Here is a 19,833-nt window from a genome sequence, read left to right as displayed (position 1 = left end):
CCCGCCCACTTCGCGCGGGTTCTCTCTCTCTGTGTGTGTGTGTGTGATAGGCGTGATCGTGGCATGAAATCTAGGAGTTTGTGTCCACACACACACACACACACACACACACACACACAGAGAGACTTGCTCAGGTAAGAGCTGAACTTCTTTTCTCGTGTCTCGAGCTTCTGTCTCACTCTGACACACTGTTGCGCGCGCGTGGAATGTTACATTTGTAGCGGGTTCTGAAGTTTTGGAACGTTCGACAAACCGCTACGACGCGTCAGTGGGCAGTGATACAATGTGTCCGCGTGTGCAGTGATACAATGTCGCCTCAGACGCGCCGTTTAAAAGTTTCTCTTCTCTTTTAAAATGCAATAGATGAAGGGATGAATGCGAGAACTGTCAAGTATGTGTCTCATACGAGAGTTTGTGCTGTCTCTCTTTGTGTGTGTGTGTGGAGGGGTGTGTTTTAAATGAATCTCTGTAGCATTGAGAGTAAAGGCTGCCCTCTTGCATTCATAGAGCTGTCATGTTTGAAACTAGTAGATTTTTCTTGCCCAGTCAACTTTAACTGAGTCCACCCTGCCCCACATTTAAAACATTTTTTTGGTAACACTTATTTTACAGTGTCCTTGTTACATATGTTGCATGTTGTTACTAATCTATGCATAATTACATGGAACTAACCCTACAACAAACATAATCCTAAACCTGAATAATGTAGTTAATTAATATTACTTAAACATATAATTACACTGTAACAAGTCATCTTAAGCAAACAATTGCCTGTTTTTCAGTACACGTTAAGTTGTCTTCACAAATAAGTGATTTAAAATCTGTTTTTAATTTGCAAAAACAGCTGACATCTTATTATGCTACTCCATGACAGCTATATTAATCAACTCAAGATTCGAATTGCTTTTTGGCATGGTCAAAAAAGGCTTTAAATTGCCATGGCATTGGTAACATCAATATCAGATGCACATTTCCACACAAATACTTTGAAATGGTGGTCTGAAACATGACTTTCTTTACAGAATTTTAATTTGTTATTGTTTATTTTTAGTGGAATTGGGCTTTTTGGAAGGAAACGGCAGAGAATCGGTGGTTGTGTGTTCCCATGAGCACCTGTGGAGTATTTTACTTTCCTTTTCCTGTAAATCAAAGCTCATCCTATTAGTCAGCTTGTAGCCGGAGATCAAGGTTGTGTGTGTCAGCGGGTGAGAGCGGCGCGGGTGAGCAACTCAACGCAGCATGTGTTGCCATGGGTGTGTACATGCACGCACACACACATGATTAAATCACATGATTTAACTTTTGTTTGTGCTCACACGGGTGTGTGTGTGTTGTGTTTTAGAGCATGTGACCGTGACGGACTGCACTAATAACCTGTGTGTTTCTTGTCCTATATGTGCATGTTCAGGCCTGTCAACTTTGACTTCTATTCTATTGAATTTTGCAAGTATTGAGCAGGAAAAACGTCAAATGCTGAACATTCCTCAGAAAGGGTTGCGAAAGGCTTTCGATCGGAGCAGAACTGATCGCTAATATTAACACTGATGTGTGTGTGTGCTTTCTGCTCGGATGAGCAATAATCAAGAAATAAAATGCACGCTTAATACTAGAGATGTGCAAAACTGCACAACTTTGACTCAATGGACTGGTTTTAAATGTAATTTCTGAAGGGTCATGTGACACTGAAGACTGGAGTAATGATGCTGAAAATTCAGCTTTCATCCCAGGGATAAATTGCATTTTAAAACAAGTGCCAATGTTTATAGTTCTGTCATCATAACCCCATTGAAGAGACGATTTGGACAAACCCTATTTGACCTCACTGAGGCTGTTGAGCTGCGTTTTGACTTGTGCTCTTCTTTCTTCCAGACTGCGTGTCTCGTGAGCTGTCGCTGTGAGGTGCGAGACCCGTCGTGGAGAGGAGAGCTGGCGCTAAGCAGTCGAGACTAAAGAAAAGCACACCTGCCGAGAAAATGGTGAGTGATGTGAATGTCAAAAGAACAGCGACGCAAACACACACCTTATGAGGTGCAAGTTAAAGAAAAAAACTTGCAAAGAGAAAAAAAAATCCCCTCTCTCGTCTAGAGCTCTTTTGGTCACGGAAAAATTGTACTTTTTTTTTTTTTTTTTTTTTGGCACTTGTTTTTTTTTTAACACACACACAAAAAAAATCATGGACATGATTGGAAAAGATTAAATCTTCCTGTTAATAATAGTCACACTTCTCATGGAAATAAATGAGAGATTCATTTAGTCTAGTGGAAACTTTTGGTACTGAGGCCAAACAAAATCTCCTTGAAAGCTCATTGAAGATATCAAGCTGAAATTTTGAAGACTTGTTTAGATTAATGGCTTTGATTTGCTTGCAGTGTTAGAATAAAACGTGATTTTGACAATAATAATTTCATAACAAAATTGAAAATGGTACATTCTAAAAAATGATGGGTTGTTTCAACCCAAATTTGGGTCAAATATGGACAAACCCAAATGTTGGGTTAAAAATGTAATTAAATTATTATTATTATTTTTTTTTTGAGTTTGTCCATATTTGACCAAAATTTGGGTTGAAACAACCCAGCATGTTTTTTGTGTGTGTTTTTGTGTGTTTTTCATAATGCACCGCAAAATTGTTACTTTTAAGTTCACTTTTTAAAAACTTTTTTTCACATCTGCAATAATCTGCCAAGTTTTGTCTTTGAAGAAAAAAAGAGATCAAACTTAAATCTGTTGTTCAAGATTAATGCTCAAAAAGAGAATTAATGGATTATAAATAGAGTGTAAATATAATTTTGTATAAAAAAAATCCCCTAAAAATACAAAATATTACATAAAAACATTATCGAACTAAAATATAGTACATTAATTTCATTGACGACAAAAAATAAATAAATTCGGTAATTTGACCCACACGTGAAAAACGCAAGAAGCAGCGTTTCGACACAAGTCCATCATCATGAAGTCTGCGGAGTGTCTTTTTCCTCAGATTTAGGTTGGTAATATGACATTTTGGTCTCTTTTTGTGAGCTGTTGCACATTTCCAAGGGTCACCCGAGGATAAACCTACAGTTAATTTGGTTTGGTACATTTTGTGTGCATCAGATCCACGCATGCCTTGGCGCTGTGGCCTCCGCGGGCCGGGGCAGATGGGAACGAAAGGGAAAGAAATGCCTTTGGGCTGCAAGTTCAAGCCAAAACATCTGTCACCTTTATGAAACAACCCTTCCTTTATTGGCAGATCAGAGCGCAGTGAAGACTGATGTGTGTCTCTTCAGATTGCATGTTGTGTTTTGGACTCAAGTCTGACCCCGCGTTATTAGCGGCTATGATGGCTTGCTTTCCGTTCTCTTCCTGTTTTTCACTTTCTACTCTTCCCCATAAACCCCCATGCTGGAGTGAACAGATGTTGGGAAGGTCTTTGATGTTTGCATGCACATGTTTGAAGAAATGTGGAAGAATACTGATACCTGTACACGTCTGCTCTTAAACGCTGACATATTTGGACATACATTTCTATATTACCACTTTTTGGCCAATCAGGGAACACTAACATCACTGTTAGTTCTTATAGTGCTGGTTTAGACCCGAGCTAATTTAGTTCCTCCAAAAGAGTTCCTAGAACTAAAATCTTTCCTGCGGTTCGAACATGACAAAATTGGAGTACTTCCGCCAATAGTTTTAGGAACTATGTAAAGGTTCCTCGATGTGAAAGTCCCTTTGGTCCTAAAACCATGAACAATTCTCTTGTATAAAGCCATGATAGACTTCAGGGCCAACTTAACCCCTTAACTGTGACTTGCCCGTATACGGGAAATCTAAATTTACTTCACTATATTACTATTAAATCCTAATCTAGTCATGACAAACTATATATCGTTGGAAAGGTCTAAGACTCCTAAATAGATATTTTAGTGCTGTTTCTTACTTACAAATTATGAATGAACAGTAATATATGAATTTATGACAAGAGTGCGCTTCAAAAAAATCAACGTCATTACAGGAGTTTCTGATCTTTGTCACAAAAAGTCGACGCGCACACTTTTAATAATTAAAACTTTGTTTTTTCTTTTTAGTGCTAAAAGTTCATAATAAAACATAATTAGTATTTGTCAATAAAAAAAGATAAAATTATATTTTAAAAAGTAAGGTAAGAAGTCCTCTTAAAAAAAAAAAAAAAAAAAAATATATATATATATATATATATATATATATATATATATATATATATATAAATGTATTATTATACCACATATTTTAGTAGTTATCATAAATTAGGTATCATTTGAAAGCTTACGAACTCAGAATTCATCCTGTGAAAACCGTTTTGAAATTGGACGTTTCGTTACCATAGAAACTGTATTTTTTTTTATTAGGCCCCTCCCCTTTTGGGCATCATCTTTCATAATTTATTATCAAAACCTTTTCTAATCTTGACAAAACACATATTGTCAGAAAGGTCTGAGTCTCAAGGTTCCATATTTAGTTACAGAAGTGATATTTTGATAGAAATTTATTAATTTGTTATGGCAGAATGCAAACAATTAAATTCAATGGAATTCAATGGCACCCGGTGGCTATTTTTGGTATAACGCCTAAACAAAATCTCATGGGAACTTCAAAATTTGTGATATCAACTTTAAATTTGGAACACAACTTGGTTAGATATATAGCTTTCATTTTATAGTAAAATATTTATTTATTTGTTTGATTTACTGTAAATTATAACTTCTATAACTTTTTCATACTTTAATTTTTTGAAGTGCTTTCACTTCAGTAATAATCTGCTGATTGTTTTCTTTAAAACAAGACCAAACTTGGGTATATATTCCAAAGCATTCTTGAATTACAACCATTTAAGTTTGTATAGTGCATTTTAATGTCAATTATCAAAACAGGTAAGGGGCTAAGTCTGTTTCTCTAGAGCATTGATTCAACCACAGTTTAAGTTGGAAATTAATTTTTCAGGTCAATGCTAAAAATACAATCCCCTAAAAATAAAAAATATTATAAAAAAACAGACATTATCAAGCTGAAATATAGTACATTCAATTCATTGACCCACACGTGAAAAACACAAGAGGGTTAAACATGTTTATTAGCAGTGTTTTATGAAATCTGCATAGTGTTTTAATACAATCACACGTTTTTTTTTCTCTCTGATTTATGTTAGTACAATGACATTTTGGTCTGTTTTGTGAGGGTCACCTGAGGATAAACCAACAGTAGTGTTTGATTGCTTCTTCAGATCCCTGTGTAGGAAAGGTGTTTTCAGTGTGGTGTCACCAGAACTGAACATCATAAATCATTCGGCTTGAGGAACTCAAGTACTTGTGGATGTTTTTTGGACTCGTGATTTAACTTTATTCACAGTTTCTCTAGTTGTTTTTTCCATTATGAAGGATGTGGCGCTCCGAGCGAGTGAACGGGTCCCCTCGGCGCTCATTAAACACTTAGTGCGGTCCGTAAACAAAGCAAGGCTTGTGCCTCATTTTCCTTGCGCCCGGTTGTAAACCTCTGTGTTTGCGAGTGTGCTGCACTGCACAGCTGAGCTCGTGCCAAGAGCTGCTCATACACTCTCAGTAGAAGCCGTGCTGGTGTCTCATTGCAACCGGACCAGAACCACGCCCTTTAGTTTTTCTAATAACTAATTGGTGTGTGTGTGTGTGAGCGTATGGGAAAACTGGGCCTGATACCGGTTTTGTGTTCTGGTTGAGTGGAGATGGTCAATGGTTCTCACTGGCCCGTTGCGACCAGTTTAATAGGTATCGCAATACAAAAATGCATCAATAAGTATTGTGAAATGCGAATTATTTTTTTACTTTTTTTTATTGAAATTTTATTTTCATATAATACAAATATAACAAAACATCAACCACGCCCCCCCAAAAAAAAAAATAATAAAATAAATAAATAAAATAAAAATAAAATAAAAACTCAGATTTTTATATAAAACGGGACCGTACAATAAGGCAGATTTGTGTAATACAATAAAATAAATAGCAACAACATTAGATAATGTATAACATGCATAAAATAACAATTACAAAAGATAAAGAGAGTGACAAAATAAGTTTAAAAGTCCAGAAAGTTACAATGTTCCTTGTAATAAAATAGGGCGAAGAGAAGGTTCCAAAGCGTCCAGATATGGGGACCAGACTTTGTAAAACTGGCCTGTTTTGATATGTGAAATATTATTTTTTTTAATTCAGTTAGATTGAAACAAAAGCTGTGCATGTAAACAATGAATGGCGACTGCAAAAGCTGAATCCCGGACATCGACGGAAAAATAGGATGGTAACCCCGGCTTTCTCCACAGAACAAGAGCCTGTTAGCTTAGCTTCCAAAACAAGATGGCCGACACTATGTGTTCATTCTGTGAGTGAGATCGCCCTCTATGGGCGGGTTGAGGACATGCGGGTCTTTAGCCTCTTCCAGACAAAAATACATGGGCCTAAATCTCTCGTCTCAGGATGGAAAGCACGGTAATTCGAAAATACTACACGTTTTTTACTAATACAAAGCTTATTGCTAAATCCCGAGGTATCCGTTTGTGGGGCCTGATAATCTTAAATATTTAATATTACCAGTAAAAACAGTGCTAGCATGTTTGTCTAAAATAATTCAGTATTTTCAGCATCAGAATCATGAATATTGTTATGCTGGTGTCTCTATTGTCCTGTGCTTTGGGAGTCCAAGTCTATTCATTTACACACACAATGTAAAGCCAAATTAAGCATTTTAATCAACAGTCAAATTTGTTAGCTAATATCTTGGAGAATCGCAATAATATGGTATTGTGAGTTCAGTATCGAATCTTGAGGGTTAATTGTGTTGCAAAGATGTTCTGATATTCTGTTCTCTTGGGACTGGAGTTTTTTGTTGTCGTCGTAAAATGATTCTCATGAGCGTTTTCCGTTGAGGAAACAGATTGTGTAAAATATGTTTTCTTTCAGACTGTGAGCTGATGTAATCAGTGTAGGGTGATGATGTTATTGTGTGGTGCGAGATGAGAAACAGGATCTTTTACCTTGTTTTTGTCTGTGTGAAGGTGGGGCTGAACACGCCTCTGTGAAACCGTCCCGCGTGAGCTCACCTGCGCGCCGAATGGAAACATTACAGAGTATCTGGGTAATATAAAATACAGGCTGGGATGTTTTATGGCCCATTAAGACTGTGACCGCTCTGGAGTGAAACCAGTAAATACAGGTGAACTGGAATCATTCGCTCAATGAACATTTCCATGGAAGTACTGGTGACTGAGAGATGAGAACAGATCTGTCTATCAATCTGCCGTTCTGTATCATTCTATCTGTTGGTTGTTAATGTTCTATCAGTCGTTCTAGAGTTCAGATGGAATGTCATCTGTTCTATCGGTCGTTCTATCGTTTCATCTATCAGTCGTTCTATCTGTTTTTCCTTCCATCAGTCTTACGGTCATACCATCTGTCATTTTATCTCTCTATTTATCTCTCACTCTAATGTCAGTTGTACTATTAGTTGTTCCATCTTTCATTCTATCGGTTGTTCCATCTATCGCTCCTATCTATCGGTCGTTCCATCGGTCCATACTATCGGTCGTTCCATCTATCGCTCATTCTATCCTTCTATCTATCGGTCATTCCATCGGTCCATACTATTGGTCGTTCCATCTATCGCTCATTCTATCCTTCTATCTATCGGTCGTTCCATCGGTCCATACTATTGGTCGTTCCATCTATCGCTCATTCTATCCTTCTATCTATCGGTCATTCCATCGGTCCATCTGTGCTATTGGTCGTTCCATCTATTGCTCATTCGATCCTTCTATCTATCGGGTGTTGGTCGTTCCATCTATCACTAATTCTATCATTCTACCTATTGGTCGTTCCATGTATCGCTCATTCTATCCTTCTATCTATCGGGCGTTCCATCGGTCCATCTGTGCTATTGGTCGTTCCATCTATCTCTCATTCTATCCGTCTGTCTATCGGGTGTTCCATCTATTGGTCATTCCATCTATCGCTAATTCTATCCTTCTATCTATCGGTTGTTCCATTTATCTCTCATTCTATCCTTCTATCTATCGGATGTTCCATTTATCTCTCATTCTATCCTTCTATCTATCGGTCGTTCCATTTATCTCTCATTCTATCCTTCTATCTATCGGATGTTCCATTTATCTCTCATTCTATCCTTCTATCTATCGGTTGTTCCATTTATCTCTCATTCTATCCTTCTATCTATCGGATGTTCCATTTATCTCTCATTCTATCCTTCTATCTATCGGATGTTCCATTTATCTCTCATTCTATCCTTCTATCTATCGGTTGTTCCATTTATCTCTCATTCTATCCTTCTATCTATCGGTCGTTCCATTTATCACTCATTCTATCCTTCTATCTATCGGTTGTTCCATTTATCTCTCATTCTATCCTTCTATCTATCGGATGTTCCATTTATCTCTCATTCTATCCTTCTATCTATCGGTCGTTCCATTTATCTCTCATTCTATCCTCTTATCTATCGGTCGTTCCATTTATCGCTCATTCTATCCTTCTATCTATTGGTCGTTTCATTTATCGCTAATTCTGTCCTTTTTTCTATCGGTCGTTCCTTCTATCGCTAATTCTATCCTTCTATCTATTGGTCGTTCCTTCTATCGCTCATTCTATCCTTCTGTCTATCGGGTGTTCCATCTATTGGTCATTCCATCTATCGCTAATTCTATCCTTCTATCTATCGTTCGTTCCATCTATTGCTCATTCTATCCTTCTATCTATTGGTCGTTCCATTTATCACTCATTCTATCCTTCTATCTATTGGTCGTTTCATTTATCGCTAATTCTATCCTTTTGTCTATCGGTCGTTCCTTCTATTGCTAATTCTATCCTTCTATCTATTGGTCGTTCCATCTATCGCTAATTCTATCCTTCTATCTATTGGTCGTTCCATCTATCGCTAATTCTATCCTTCTATCTATCGGTCGTTCCATCTATCGCTAATTCTATCCTTCTATCTATCGGTTGTTCCGTCTATTGCTCATTCTATCCTTCTGTCTATCGGGTGTTCCATCTATTGGTCGTTCCATCTATTGCTCATTCTATCCTTCTGTCTATCGGGTGTTCCATCTATTGGTCATTCCATCTATCGCTAATTCTATCCTTCTATCTATCGGGTGTTCCATCTATTGGTCATTCCATCTATCGCTAATTCTATCCTTCTATCTATCGGGTGTTCCATCTATTGGTCATTCCATCTATCGCTAATTCTATCCTTCTATCTATCGTTCGTTCCATCTATTGCTCATTCTATCCTTCTATCTATTGGTCGTTCCATTTATCGCTAATTCTATCCTTTTGTCTATCGGTCGTTCCTTCTATTGCTAATTCTATCCTTCTATCTATTGGTCGTTCCATCTATCGCTAATTCTATCCTTCTATCTATCGGTCATTCCATCTATCGCTAATTCTATCCTTCTATCTATCGGTTGTTCCGTCTATTGCTCATTCTATCCTTCTGTCTATCGGGTGTTCCATCTATTGGTCGTTCCATCTATCGCTCATTCTATCCTCCTATCTATCGGTCGTTCCATTTATCACTCATTCTATCCTTCTATCTATTGGTTGTTCCATCTATCGCTAATTCTATCCTTCTATCTATCGGTCGTTACATTTATCGCTCATTCTATCCTTCTATCTATTGGTCGTTCCATCTATCGCTCATTCTATCCTTCTATCTATCGGTCGTTCCATTTATCGCTCATTCTATCCTTCGATCAATTGGTCGTTCCATTTATCGCTCCTTCTATCTATCGGCCGTTCCATTTATCACTCATTCTATCCTTTTATCTATCGGCCGTTCCATTTATCGCTCATTCTATCCTCTTATCTATCGGCCGTTCCATTTATCACTCATTCTATCCTTTTATCTATCGGCCGTTCCATTTACCGCTCATTCTATCCTCTTATCTATCGGCCGTTCCATTTATCACTCATTCTATCCTTTTATCTATCGGCCGTTCCATTTATCGCTCATTCTATCCTCTTATCTATCGGCCGTTCCATTTATCACTCATTCTATCCTTTTATCTATCGGCCGTTCCATTTACCGCTCATTCTATCCTTTTATCTATCGGCCGTTCCATTTATCGCTCATTCTATCCTTCTATATATATCGGTTGTTCCATCTATCGCTTATTTTATCCTTCTATATATATCGGTTGTTCCATCTATCGCTCATTTTATCCTTCTATATATCAGGAGTTACATCTATCTCTCATTATATCAGTTCCATCTATCAGTCATTCTATCTATCTGAACGGTTAGTGTTATTCGTGTATAATGGTGTTTCTACTTTATCATCATGTATCACTCAGAATGTTTGATGTTTAAGTTGTTGTACGTTGATGAATGATTATGACAGTGATTGTTACTCCAGACGAATGCTCTGATGGATCGTGCAATTAAGAGTTGGTTGTTGGTGTTTAGCAACACGCGTCTTGCATTTGTTACGTGCAGCACGTCATGTTACGGGAGAATGGTGTGTGTGAGACGTGAGGAGTGTGTGTGTTAAATGTTAAGGGTCAGTTTGTCTGTGGCAGGGTCTCTTGGCCTTTCCTAAAAATAGGTGTCATGGAGTCAGAAAGCCACGTCTGCACCAGCGGGGTGTGTGTGAGAGAGAGAGCACGAGAGAGAGTGTGTGTGTGTGTGTGTGTGTGAGAGAGAGAGGGAATATATCCATGTTGCTCAGTTAAATGGTGTATCTGTAATTGTGTCGTGACTTTTTATCTTAAAGAGCTTAAATCATTTATTGTCATGCGCTAGTGCTCTTCCTCTCAGACACGACAACAGAGATGAGCCACGCTAATGTCTCGGCTTTCACTCTCACCGTATATCAGATGGAAATGTTGCGTCCAGATTACAGGTCTCCTCGGGATTTGAAATTGATGCCTGAATTTAAATTTAATTAAATTGAACCCGGCCCGAATTTATTATTTAATTTTTTTTTTTTTTACATGGTGCCTTTTAAAGCAAGCTTCTCATGATGATCACACAAAAAAAGAGAACAATAAAACAAAACAAGAATAAAATCAAGTAAAATCCCACAAATATATATAATTAAAATATCCCTGGATCCATTAAATAACTGGCTTTTTAAAAAAAAAAAATCTGCCTGACTCTATGGGAATTTAACATAGGGGTGCCGTGACTTATGCACCCTGCATTTTAAGGAAAAACATTTATTTATTTATGATACATTATTCATTCACAAAGAAAATTGGTGTCCTTAAAGGTTGGAGTTTTCCTCATTTTTCTAATTAAGACATTAAGATCAATATCCAAAAGATGATTTTTTTATTCCTCTTTTTAGGCAACTTTAGCATGGGTGCCAACACTTATTCACACCACTGTGTATATATATATATATATATATATTTTTTTTTTTTAAATTTGAAGTTTAAAAGTGGGATACTAATTAATAATTCACCCTTATGTTGACTTAGAGGCATATTGTTTGAAAAATAACTATAAGACTTGGATTTTTTTTTTATTTGTTTCATATTTAATTTAATGAAGACCCACATGTAATGTGTGGACATAATGTTCTGCACGGGACCTGACCCTCGGGAACAGCACATCATGGCACGTTCGTCACGCTCTGAGCGTTTTGGAGTCTCTCTTAGTGACGGGACTGCATGTACTTTTAGTGCAGATGCATGCTGGGAAATTGCAGAGCGAGTCTCCCTCAGCGTTTCACAATGGAGACGATGGTGTTTGGAGGAAGGGAGGGGGAGATGCTGAAGAATGCTTTGTCACTGGTGCCGCTGCGTATTCTCTCTCTCTCTCTCTCTCTCTGTGCTGTGTGTGTCGGTGTCTCTCGCTCATCGTGACTGCTCGCTGATGCATCCCCTCCCCCCGCCTGCAGCATCACAGCGGATCCAGAGACAAAACTGACCATGCAAGATGAGTGAACTTGATGAACACGTCATTCGTGTCGCTACCAGTGATGCTTTAATGTGTGTATGCAGGAATGTGAATCGTAGCCATATTCACTTTATAGCCCTTAATCCTGTAATTGTGGACAAATGTGGGCACAGAGGACTTTTTATTTATTATAAATGTTATATCACTGTCTTCGATAAAGGTTTGTCTATCCATTTATGGTGTTTTTTTTTTATTTTGGGGGTATTTTAGAATTTATTTACTTCAAAAAGTACCATATTTTCTATGCAAATTATGCTTATTTGTATGTTTTATTTTTTTATTTTTTTAACTACATTAAAATATCATTCCAATAAGTTCTTAGAGCTAAAACCTAAAGATGAAGTGATTTTGCTGTCATTTTAGAGTTTTTCCCATTCATTTCTATGGGTGCCCGTTTTTGACCCAAATACAAGATTAAGGAGTTGTTGTTTTTCCACCCACTTAACATTGTAGAATTGAGTCATAAAAAATTGCGTGTGTTCAGGAGGCAAACTTGGGAAAAGTAGCCAAGTCTTGTACTGCTCAGATCAAGGGAAGTATTTTTTTAAAAATAAATCAACTATTTTGCCCACATTTGTCCAGAATACGGTTTTAGAAAAAAAAAAAAGTTCTTTAATTGAACACACAAAAACATATTTTAATGAATGTCGGTTATCAAGCAAAATGAAAACTCATTTTGTTTTTCAACCCTGTTCATCTTCAGAACACAAATGAAGATATTTCTGATTAATTCTGAGAGCTGGATCACTCCTCCATAGGCTTCCATGGGATCGAAACTTGCCGGCCCAGAAAAGTTATTAAAGACATCGTTAAAATAGTTCACGAGCGACGAGAACATGTTTTGTGCGCAACAAACATGAGTGTGACTCGATAAACGGTTTGGGCAATCTCATTAATTGTGCGTTAAACCCCGTTAAAGAGTGTGGACGGACCGGTTGTGTCCGGTTATGAGTGTGCGAGTCTTTATTTCCCGTCTCGTTCATTTCAGCCTGAAAATTGAGGAAACGCTTATTTTTGAACTGGAATGCTTTAATATCTGCTGCGCTGCCATCTTGCTGAGGTTGCAAGCTGGCACTGATGAGATCTCGGTGAAGGGTGAACGCAGGAATAAAGAGAAAGAGAGAGAGAGAGAGAGAGAGAGAGAGAGCGCACGTGAGGGGGTGCAGTGCACGAGGGTGGAGCTTAGCATCAGGCAATACCCTTTCTAATTCTCTCTCTCTCCATCTCTCTCTCTCTCTCTCTCTCTCTCTCTCTCTCTCTCTCTCTCCATGTCTGGTCTGCGCAGTGACGCCGGTATCACTGTCTCTTCTCCTGTCTTCGATTTTTCTGGAATATACTGAGCAACAGGAACATCTAGGTGTGGACATTGTGCATCTTTGTGATCGGGCTGTGTGTGTGTGTGTGTGTGTGTGTGTGTGTGTGAGGTGGCGAAACACACGCTGTTCTCCGCCGAGGGAAGGATGGTTTTGCCGGCTGGTCTTGCAGCGTTTCTCATCCGAGTGTGTGTGTGTGTCTCCTGGGCAAGCGCGCCATGAGCCGGACCAAACGCGTCTCCTGCTCAATGCTCAACTGCTTCGTAAGTGATGCGCTCGCTCTCTCTCTGTGTGTGTGTGTGTGTGTGTTGCAGCTGTGGTTAAGTGATTGACGGCACGTGAATTACTGATTTCCTCTACTAGCTGAAGAAACGAGTGAAGAGAGTATAATATAGTGCAATATACCAATTATATTATTGTTTTTAGTTAAGAATTTTTTATAATATAATATTTACACCGTTGTTGTTGTTATTATTATTAATTAGTTAATAATAATGAAGATTATACCATTATTTACTATTATTATTTAATATAGTAATAATAATAAAATAATATAATATTATTACTGTATTATATAAAAAATGATATATTATAGAATTTGTATAGTTTGAATATTTATAATCCAGCAAAAATAAAAAATAGCTATTTTTTAAATGATATTTTATTGACTAATTTGAAGATTATAGCATAATTTACTATTATTATTTAACATAGTAATAATATAATATTATTACTGTATTATATATTATTTACATGTTTTAACTTTTCTCTAGTTTTCTCTGATGTTTGTTTTTGGTGTTTAAGTGTTTTGTTTCTGTTTAAGATCACATGACTCTCGTCTAGTGCATCGCCTATAATAATATTATACTATATTATTAATATTTACATTTTTCTTTTTTGGTTTGATTCCCATATTTACACGTGCTTTAACTTTCCTCTAGTTGTGTTTGATGGGTATTTTGATCCTGTGTGTTGAGCTGTGTCTAAGGTCACATGACTCGTGTGGTGTGTAACTCGTTGTAAAGCAGATTGATGGACACACATGATGTTATCGCAGTCGTGCTGAAGGTTGAGTCTCTCTCCTGCTCACTCAGCACTTCAGCGGCTCCTCCTCAAAGTTAACGAGGACGTGTTAAATGGAGACGTGGATGGGCGGATGTTTTGGTTTCATATTCAGAGGTCAGGGAGATTCGGACGATTCTGATTGGCCCATCAGGAGCACGTTTGCATAAAGGACATAAGGCAGTTGATGTCATGTATTAGCATGACACTTTTCCAATTAAAAAGAATGAAAATCAGCCTTTAATTTACAGGTATTTCTTAAGAGCAATTAGTTGACCAACCAAATAATAATTATTATTTTTTTTAAATATGTATTTTTGCAGGGTTCTAAGCATGACTGTATTGGCACTGAGTTTTAATTATATTTGAGAGAAATGGGATGTGTCCCAAATTGGACATGACGACAATTTAATATGTAAAATATGCACTTCCACATTTTTGTATATTTTGTCAAATTTCTAGCGGAAAATAACGGTTATAAAATATTGAATAAACTATTATATTTGTTATAATCGTGTTGTTTTTTTACAGATTTCCAGCAAAAATAATTATTTATACAATTATAATCTATAATATAAAATAACCATGAAATTACATAATTATAAAAATAGCATATTTAATGCATTGGTATTTGGTATAAAGCATTTTATGTGTTGAAATTTCCAGCAAAAATATTATTTTTTTAGAAACTAAAATAAATATAAAATAACATGATTATAAAAATAACACATGTAAAGGGTATTTAGTATATATAAAGCATTTTATTAGTCAAATTTACAGTAAAAGCAATTTTTTTACTTTTTAAATGATATATTATAGAATTTATATAGTTTGAATATTTATAATTCAGCAAAAATAAAAAATAAACATTAGCTATTTTTTAAATGATATTTTATTGACTAATATAAATAACTAGGTTTATATAGACTTTATATTTGTAATCCAGCAAAAAGCTTTTTTTAAATATATTTTAGAGACTAATATAAAATTATAACCAAATTAACTATACTAAATGAGCAAAAATAACCTTTTTATTATTTTAAAAAACACATGGGTGTGTGTGTGTGTATATTAGTTGAATGTCTGTTACTGTAGCAGGATCACTCATGCGTGATTTAAGATGTTGGTCATATTTCATACATCATTAGTTTGAAGCTTTTGCTATATTTGCTCCTGATTTAAGTGTGTGTGTTCTGATTTAAGTGTGTGTGTTCTGATTTAAGTGTGTGTGTCCTGATTTAAGTGTGTGTGTCCTGATTTAAGTGTGTGTGTCAGTGTGTGTGTCCTGATTTAAGTGTGTGTGTTCTGATTTAAGTGTGAGAGGCTGAGAGCAGTAAAAGCCTTTTATCAAATGAAGAAAGATTGTTCCCTTCCTGACGTCCTCTCAGCATCTGTGTGTGTGTGTTCTCAACAGGCGCATGCATGTGCATATTCTGCTTGTATTTCCACATTTTCCCGGCACGCTTGATCTATGTTTGTAGTCCCGTACGAGAGCTGTCTGTCAGTCTTGCGTCCCGTGAGTCACACACACACACACACACACACACGTGCGCTCACCGCTGAGAATCCTCATACGCGGCGTCGGGTTCGAGTGTCCTGCGGGTCAGATGCAGAGGAGTCGTGACTAACACTCCTGCCATCAGGGTTCTCAAGTTTGAGCAAAAGCTTGGAGTGAGATCACACGCGATTAGGGGAGGAGCCATAATGAAGCCCCGCCCACCCATCCCCACCCCCAATTTTACCCATTGTTCATAATTAACCAGAACAAATTAAAATTATAACAATTAGTAAATCTGATAAATGACAGAGCAATTCATCACATCAAATACTCTTTAATGCAGTATTACAAATATAGCTAACCAAAAATATAACAAATTGCTCCAAACAGTTTCAAACAAATCTTTAAAAATTGCATTTTGATTTTTGAAAGCGTCTTCTATCTAGACGAATGATTTATTGTGTGGTGGGACATTGAGAACAAATGGACAGATTAGAGTGCACCACCTCTTCCACTGTCTCCTCCTCTAATCTGGCAACCTTTTTAGGGGGCTTACCCTTTGGTGCCCAAAATGACAAAATATCTTCCTGCTTTTTTCCTGACATCTTTGAAAAATACAAATGCAACATTATGACAATGATTAAATATTACCCAGAGCAATCTGCTGTAATACATCCTTAATGTAACTAGAAAGATTAATATTACAGTATAATATAATTTAAAATAAAATCAGTAAATCTTTATTCCTTTCCATACCCACTAAATTTCTCTTAGTTTCAGATAACGTAAGATAGCCAAACTGAGCCTGGTTGCAAAGTAGTTGTAGAGTTTTTGACTGCATCAATAATAATGTACGATGGGCTACATCAGTGGCGGCTGGTGAAAAATATTGGAGGGGGGGCTGAATAAGAGGGTGGTCTGGGGGTTCCCCCCCCAAAAAATGTTGAATTTAGTAGATGTGATTTCCTGCATTCTGGTGCATTTTAGGCCTTAGGCCATGCCCTTACCTATACCAATAAAATAACTTAAACCAGTCAATACCAATGGTCAAATAATACAATAATAATAATAACAGTTTGACAGTTACTGATAATGAACAAGTTGTTTATTATGCTCTGTGTGCTGACAAAAAAAGTGCAAACGCATAATATTGATAAATTATAATATAGGTAATAGAAAAAATAATAGATAATACAACAATCTAGTTTAATCAATCCCCAGCTGTAGATTACATATTTTTGACAAATTGACAATTGGATAATGGATAACAATGTGTTGATACTAGAGAAAGAGAGAGAGAAAAGGCTGTGAAAGAGAGGGTGGGACAACATTCTTGCGGGTAACACCCAAGTATGAGAAGAAAGTTGATTTTAACTAGTATGAAACACAGTAATCTAGCTCAGAACTTAAAAACATCAAAAACAAAGCAAACACACAGGTATTAATATTCCTATAACTATTTTAATATCAAATGTGTGTGAAACAGTGTTTATGTGTGTGTGAGTGAGTGAGTGAGTGAGTGACAGAGACAGACAGGTCAATTCCCACGACTAACTTTACATTATTTCCACTCGACGTCACTGACGCTGCCATTCTGCTCTCATCTGAGGTAAAAAAAAATGTCCCGTGGTGCGCGTGCACGGTGCACTCCCCTAGTCTGATACTGTGGGCGATATTTTCAGCGCCCCCAAACCATAAAATTTGACGACGCTGATTGGCGAAATATAAACTTTTTTGCATAGCAACCGGGGAACTATTGGCTTAAATTCCAGCACTGTGGGGCTGAGCGAACTGGCGCCCTGAGAAGACAGCCTATTGGCTATACTACTACACCAACATGATAAAAGTAACGAAAGTGAATGCAAATATCATTCTGGTGAGTTCAAAACACTTTTCAAAGTAAAACCATTATTAGCATATAATTAACATTGATTATTGGTCAAAATTATAAATTATAATATATATTAAAAAAACAGACAGACAGGTCGGAGGGAGGGCGGCGCCCCAGCGCCCTCTATGGGCGAGCCGCCCCTGGGCTACATATTAAATGTTCTAGCCCAAAAATGTTAGACGAGCTTCTTCCAACTTACCTTCTTCTCCATCACAACACATGTGTTCGCGCGATGTTGTTGGTTACCTAGTAACGAACGTACGGTGGCCGAGGATGTTCCGTCCATTTCCGTGTGTTCGCGCTACTGAATGACATGTCATGTCATAGACATATATGTCTATGATGTCATGTATAGATCAGTGGTGCACGCAGCGCGCATATATGTTGCCTAGTAACGAACGCAATCTGGCGGAGATACGCGCTGGCGGCAGGAAACTTCACTTTGTTTGCCTGCGCCTCGTATACAACGTTAGAAAGCTTTCAGCCAGGACAACTTGGTTGGCATTGTCTTTTCAGCGTGAGAAATACACAGTGTGGCGTGTGAGCGTGTGAACCGGTCGAAATGAGTGTGTCTCACGGCCAATGCGTGAGACTTGAGAACCCTGCCTGCCATCCCAACGCTTTTACTCAACTTCATATCAATTGAGGAAATCGTAGATCAATCACAGTTGTTTAGATGTAAATATATATATATATCTCATATATATATACTCTCAAATAGGGAATAGTCATAATTGACAATCCAAACTCTATTCACGGATTATTAAATAATCCGTATACAATTAATAAATAAATAATCTTTTAATAAATAAATAATTATTTATTATTAATTATTAATACATAAATTATTCATTATTATTATTAATTAATAAATAGATTAAATATAATAAATATAGATTATTTATTATTAATAAATAAATAATCTATTGTACAAATTACACAACAAAATACTGATATATATTTCAGTAATTTGTACAAAAGATACCCATTTATAAACTAAACATGATTTTAATGACTTGAAAGCTAAAATAAAATATATAAAAATATAAACTGAGCATCTTTTTCGTTTTTAATAATGAGAAACTTTTTCTTTTTCGTTTTTAATAAATAAATAATCTTTTAATAAATACATAATTATTTATTATTAATACATAAATTATTCATTATTATTATTAATAAATAAATAGATTAAATACAATAAATATATATTATTTATTATTAATAAATAAATGAAGAGTTCAGATGCAAACGCCTTTAAGTGCCATTTGAAATTTTCTTCTAGAATGATCATTTTTATCAAGCTTGTATATTTAAGTTCAGTAATTTCACTTAAATTGCAATGATAATTACCTATTAATTGTTATTTAAGTGAAATTACTGAACTTAAATAAACAAGTTTGATAAAAATCATCATTAAAGAAGAAAAATTCAAATGGCATTTAGAGGCTTTTGCATCTGAACTCTTCAAATAATCTATTGTACAAATTACACAACAAAATACTGAGATATATATATATATATCTTGCCATATATATATATATATATATATATATATATATATATATTGTGTAAAAGATACCCATATATAAACTAAAAAACAAACATGATTTTAATGACTTGAAAGCTCAAATAAAATATATAAAAATATAAAAATATAAACTGGGCAACTTTTTCTTTTTCGTTTAGTTTAACTAACACTAACAGATAAATAAAATCTAATAAAAACTTTTAAATTTTTAAACTCATAAAAATGTTACATTTAAATTAAAAGCTGTCAAAACAACAGCAAAATTATTAAAACTAACAAAAGTGTAAGTGAAAACAGAAAATATAAACATGCATACAAGAGACTGATAGTGATATTCTTGGAGCAAAATATAGAAGTGCAAAATGACACTAATTAAAGCAATAATTATGAAGTGTTGTTGACTCAGAGTGGTCAGCAGGATAATAAAGTGATTTTTGAAATGATTTAAAATGATTTTTTAAATCGATGAATAATGATAAGAAACATTTCTTCTGCTATATAATATAGGCTAGTTAAGTCTAAGTGCAGTGACTAGTCTATAATATAGTCTAGTCATTAGTCTAAGTGCAGTGTTTGCCTGG

The 19,833-nt window shown here is 36.0% G+C and overlaps 1 protein-coding gene across 5 annotated transcripts in view; it reads left to right on the top strand.

Annotated features, from left to right (window-relative positions):
- The window catches only part of mtmr4 (myotubularin related protein 4), a 73,420-nt gene that overhangs the window by 9,841 nt on the left and 43,746 nt on the right, over nucleotides 1–19,833 (top strand). For 2 of the 5 annotated variants that reach the window (XM_089130645.1, XM_089130644.1), the window contains exon 1: nucleotides 13,227–13,536. In XM_089130645.1, coding sequence (XP_088986771.1) covers nucleotides 13,492–13,536 — 45 coding nt within the window. In that variant the 5' untranslated portion in view covers nucleotides 13,227–13,491. Of the gene's footprint in view, nucleotides 1–1,051; nucleotides 1,254–1,869; nucleotides 1,977–13,226; nucleotides 13,537–19,833 lie in introns of those variants that run through there. The other 3 variants (XM_089130648.1, XM_089130647.1, XM_089130646.1) reach the window with 3 other exon arrangements.

Source organism: Pimephales promelas, chromosome 4, assembly GCF_988280905.1.
Source record: "Pimephales promelas chromosome 4, fPimPro1.hap1.1, whole genome shotgun sequence".
Taxonomy (NCBI): Eukaryota; Metazoa; Chordata; class Actinopteri; order Cypriniformes; family Leuciscidae; genus Pimephales; species Pimephales promelas.
The sequence above is the reverse complement of the archived record's forward strand: the minus strand, read 5'-3'. Positions and strand labels throughout refer to the sequence as shown.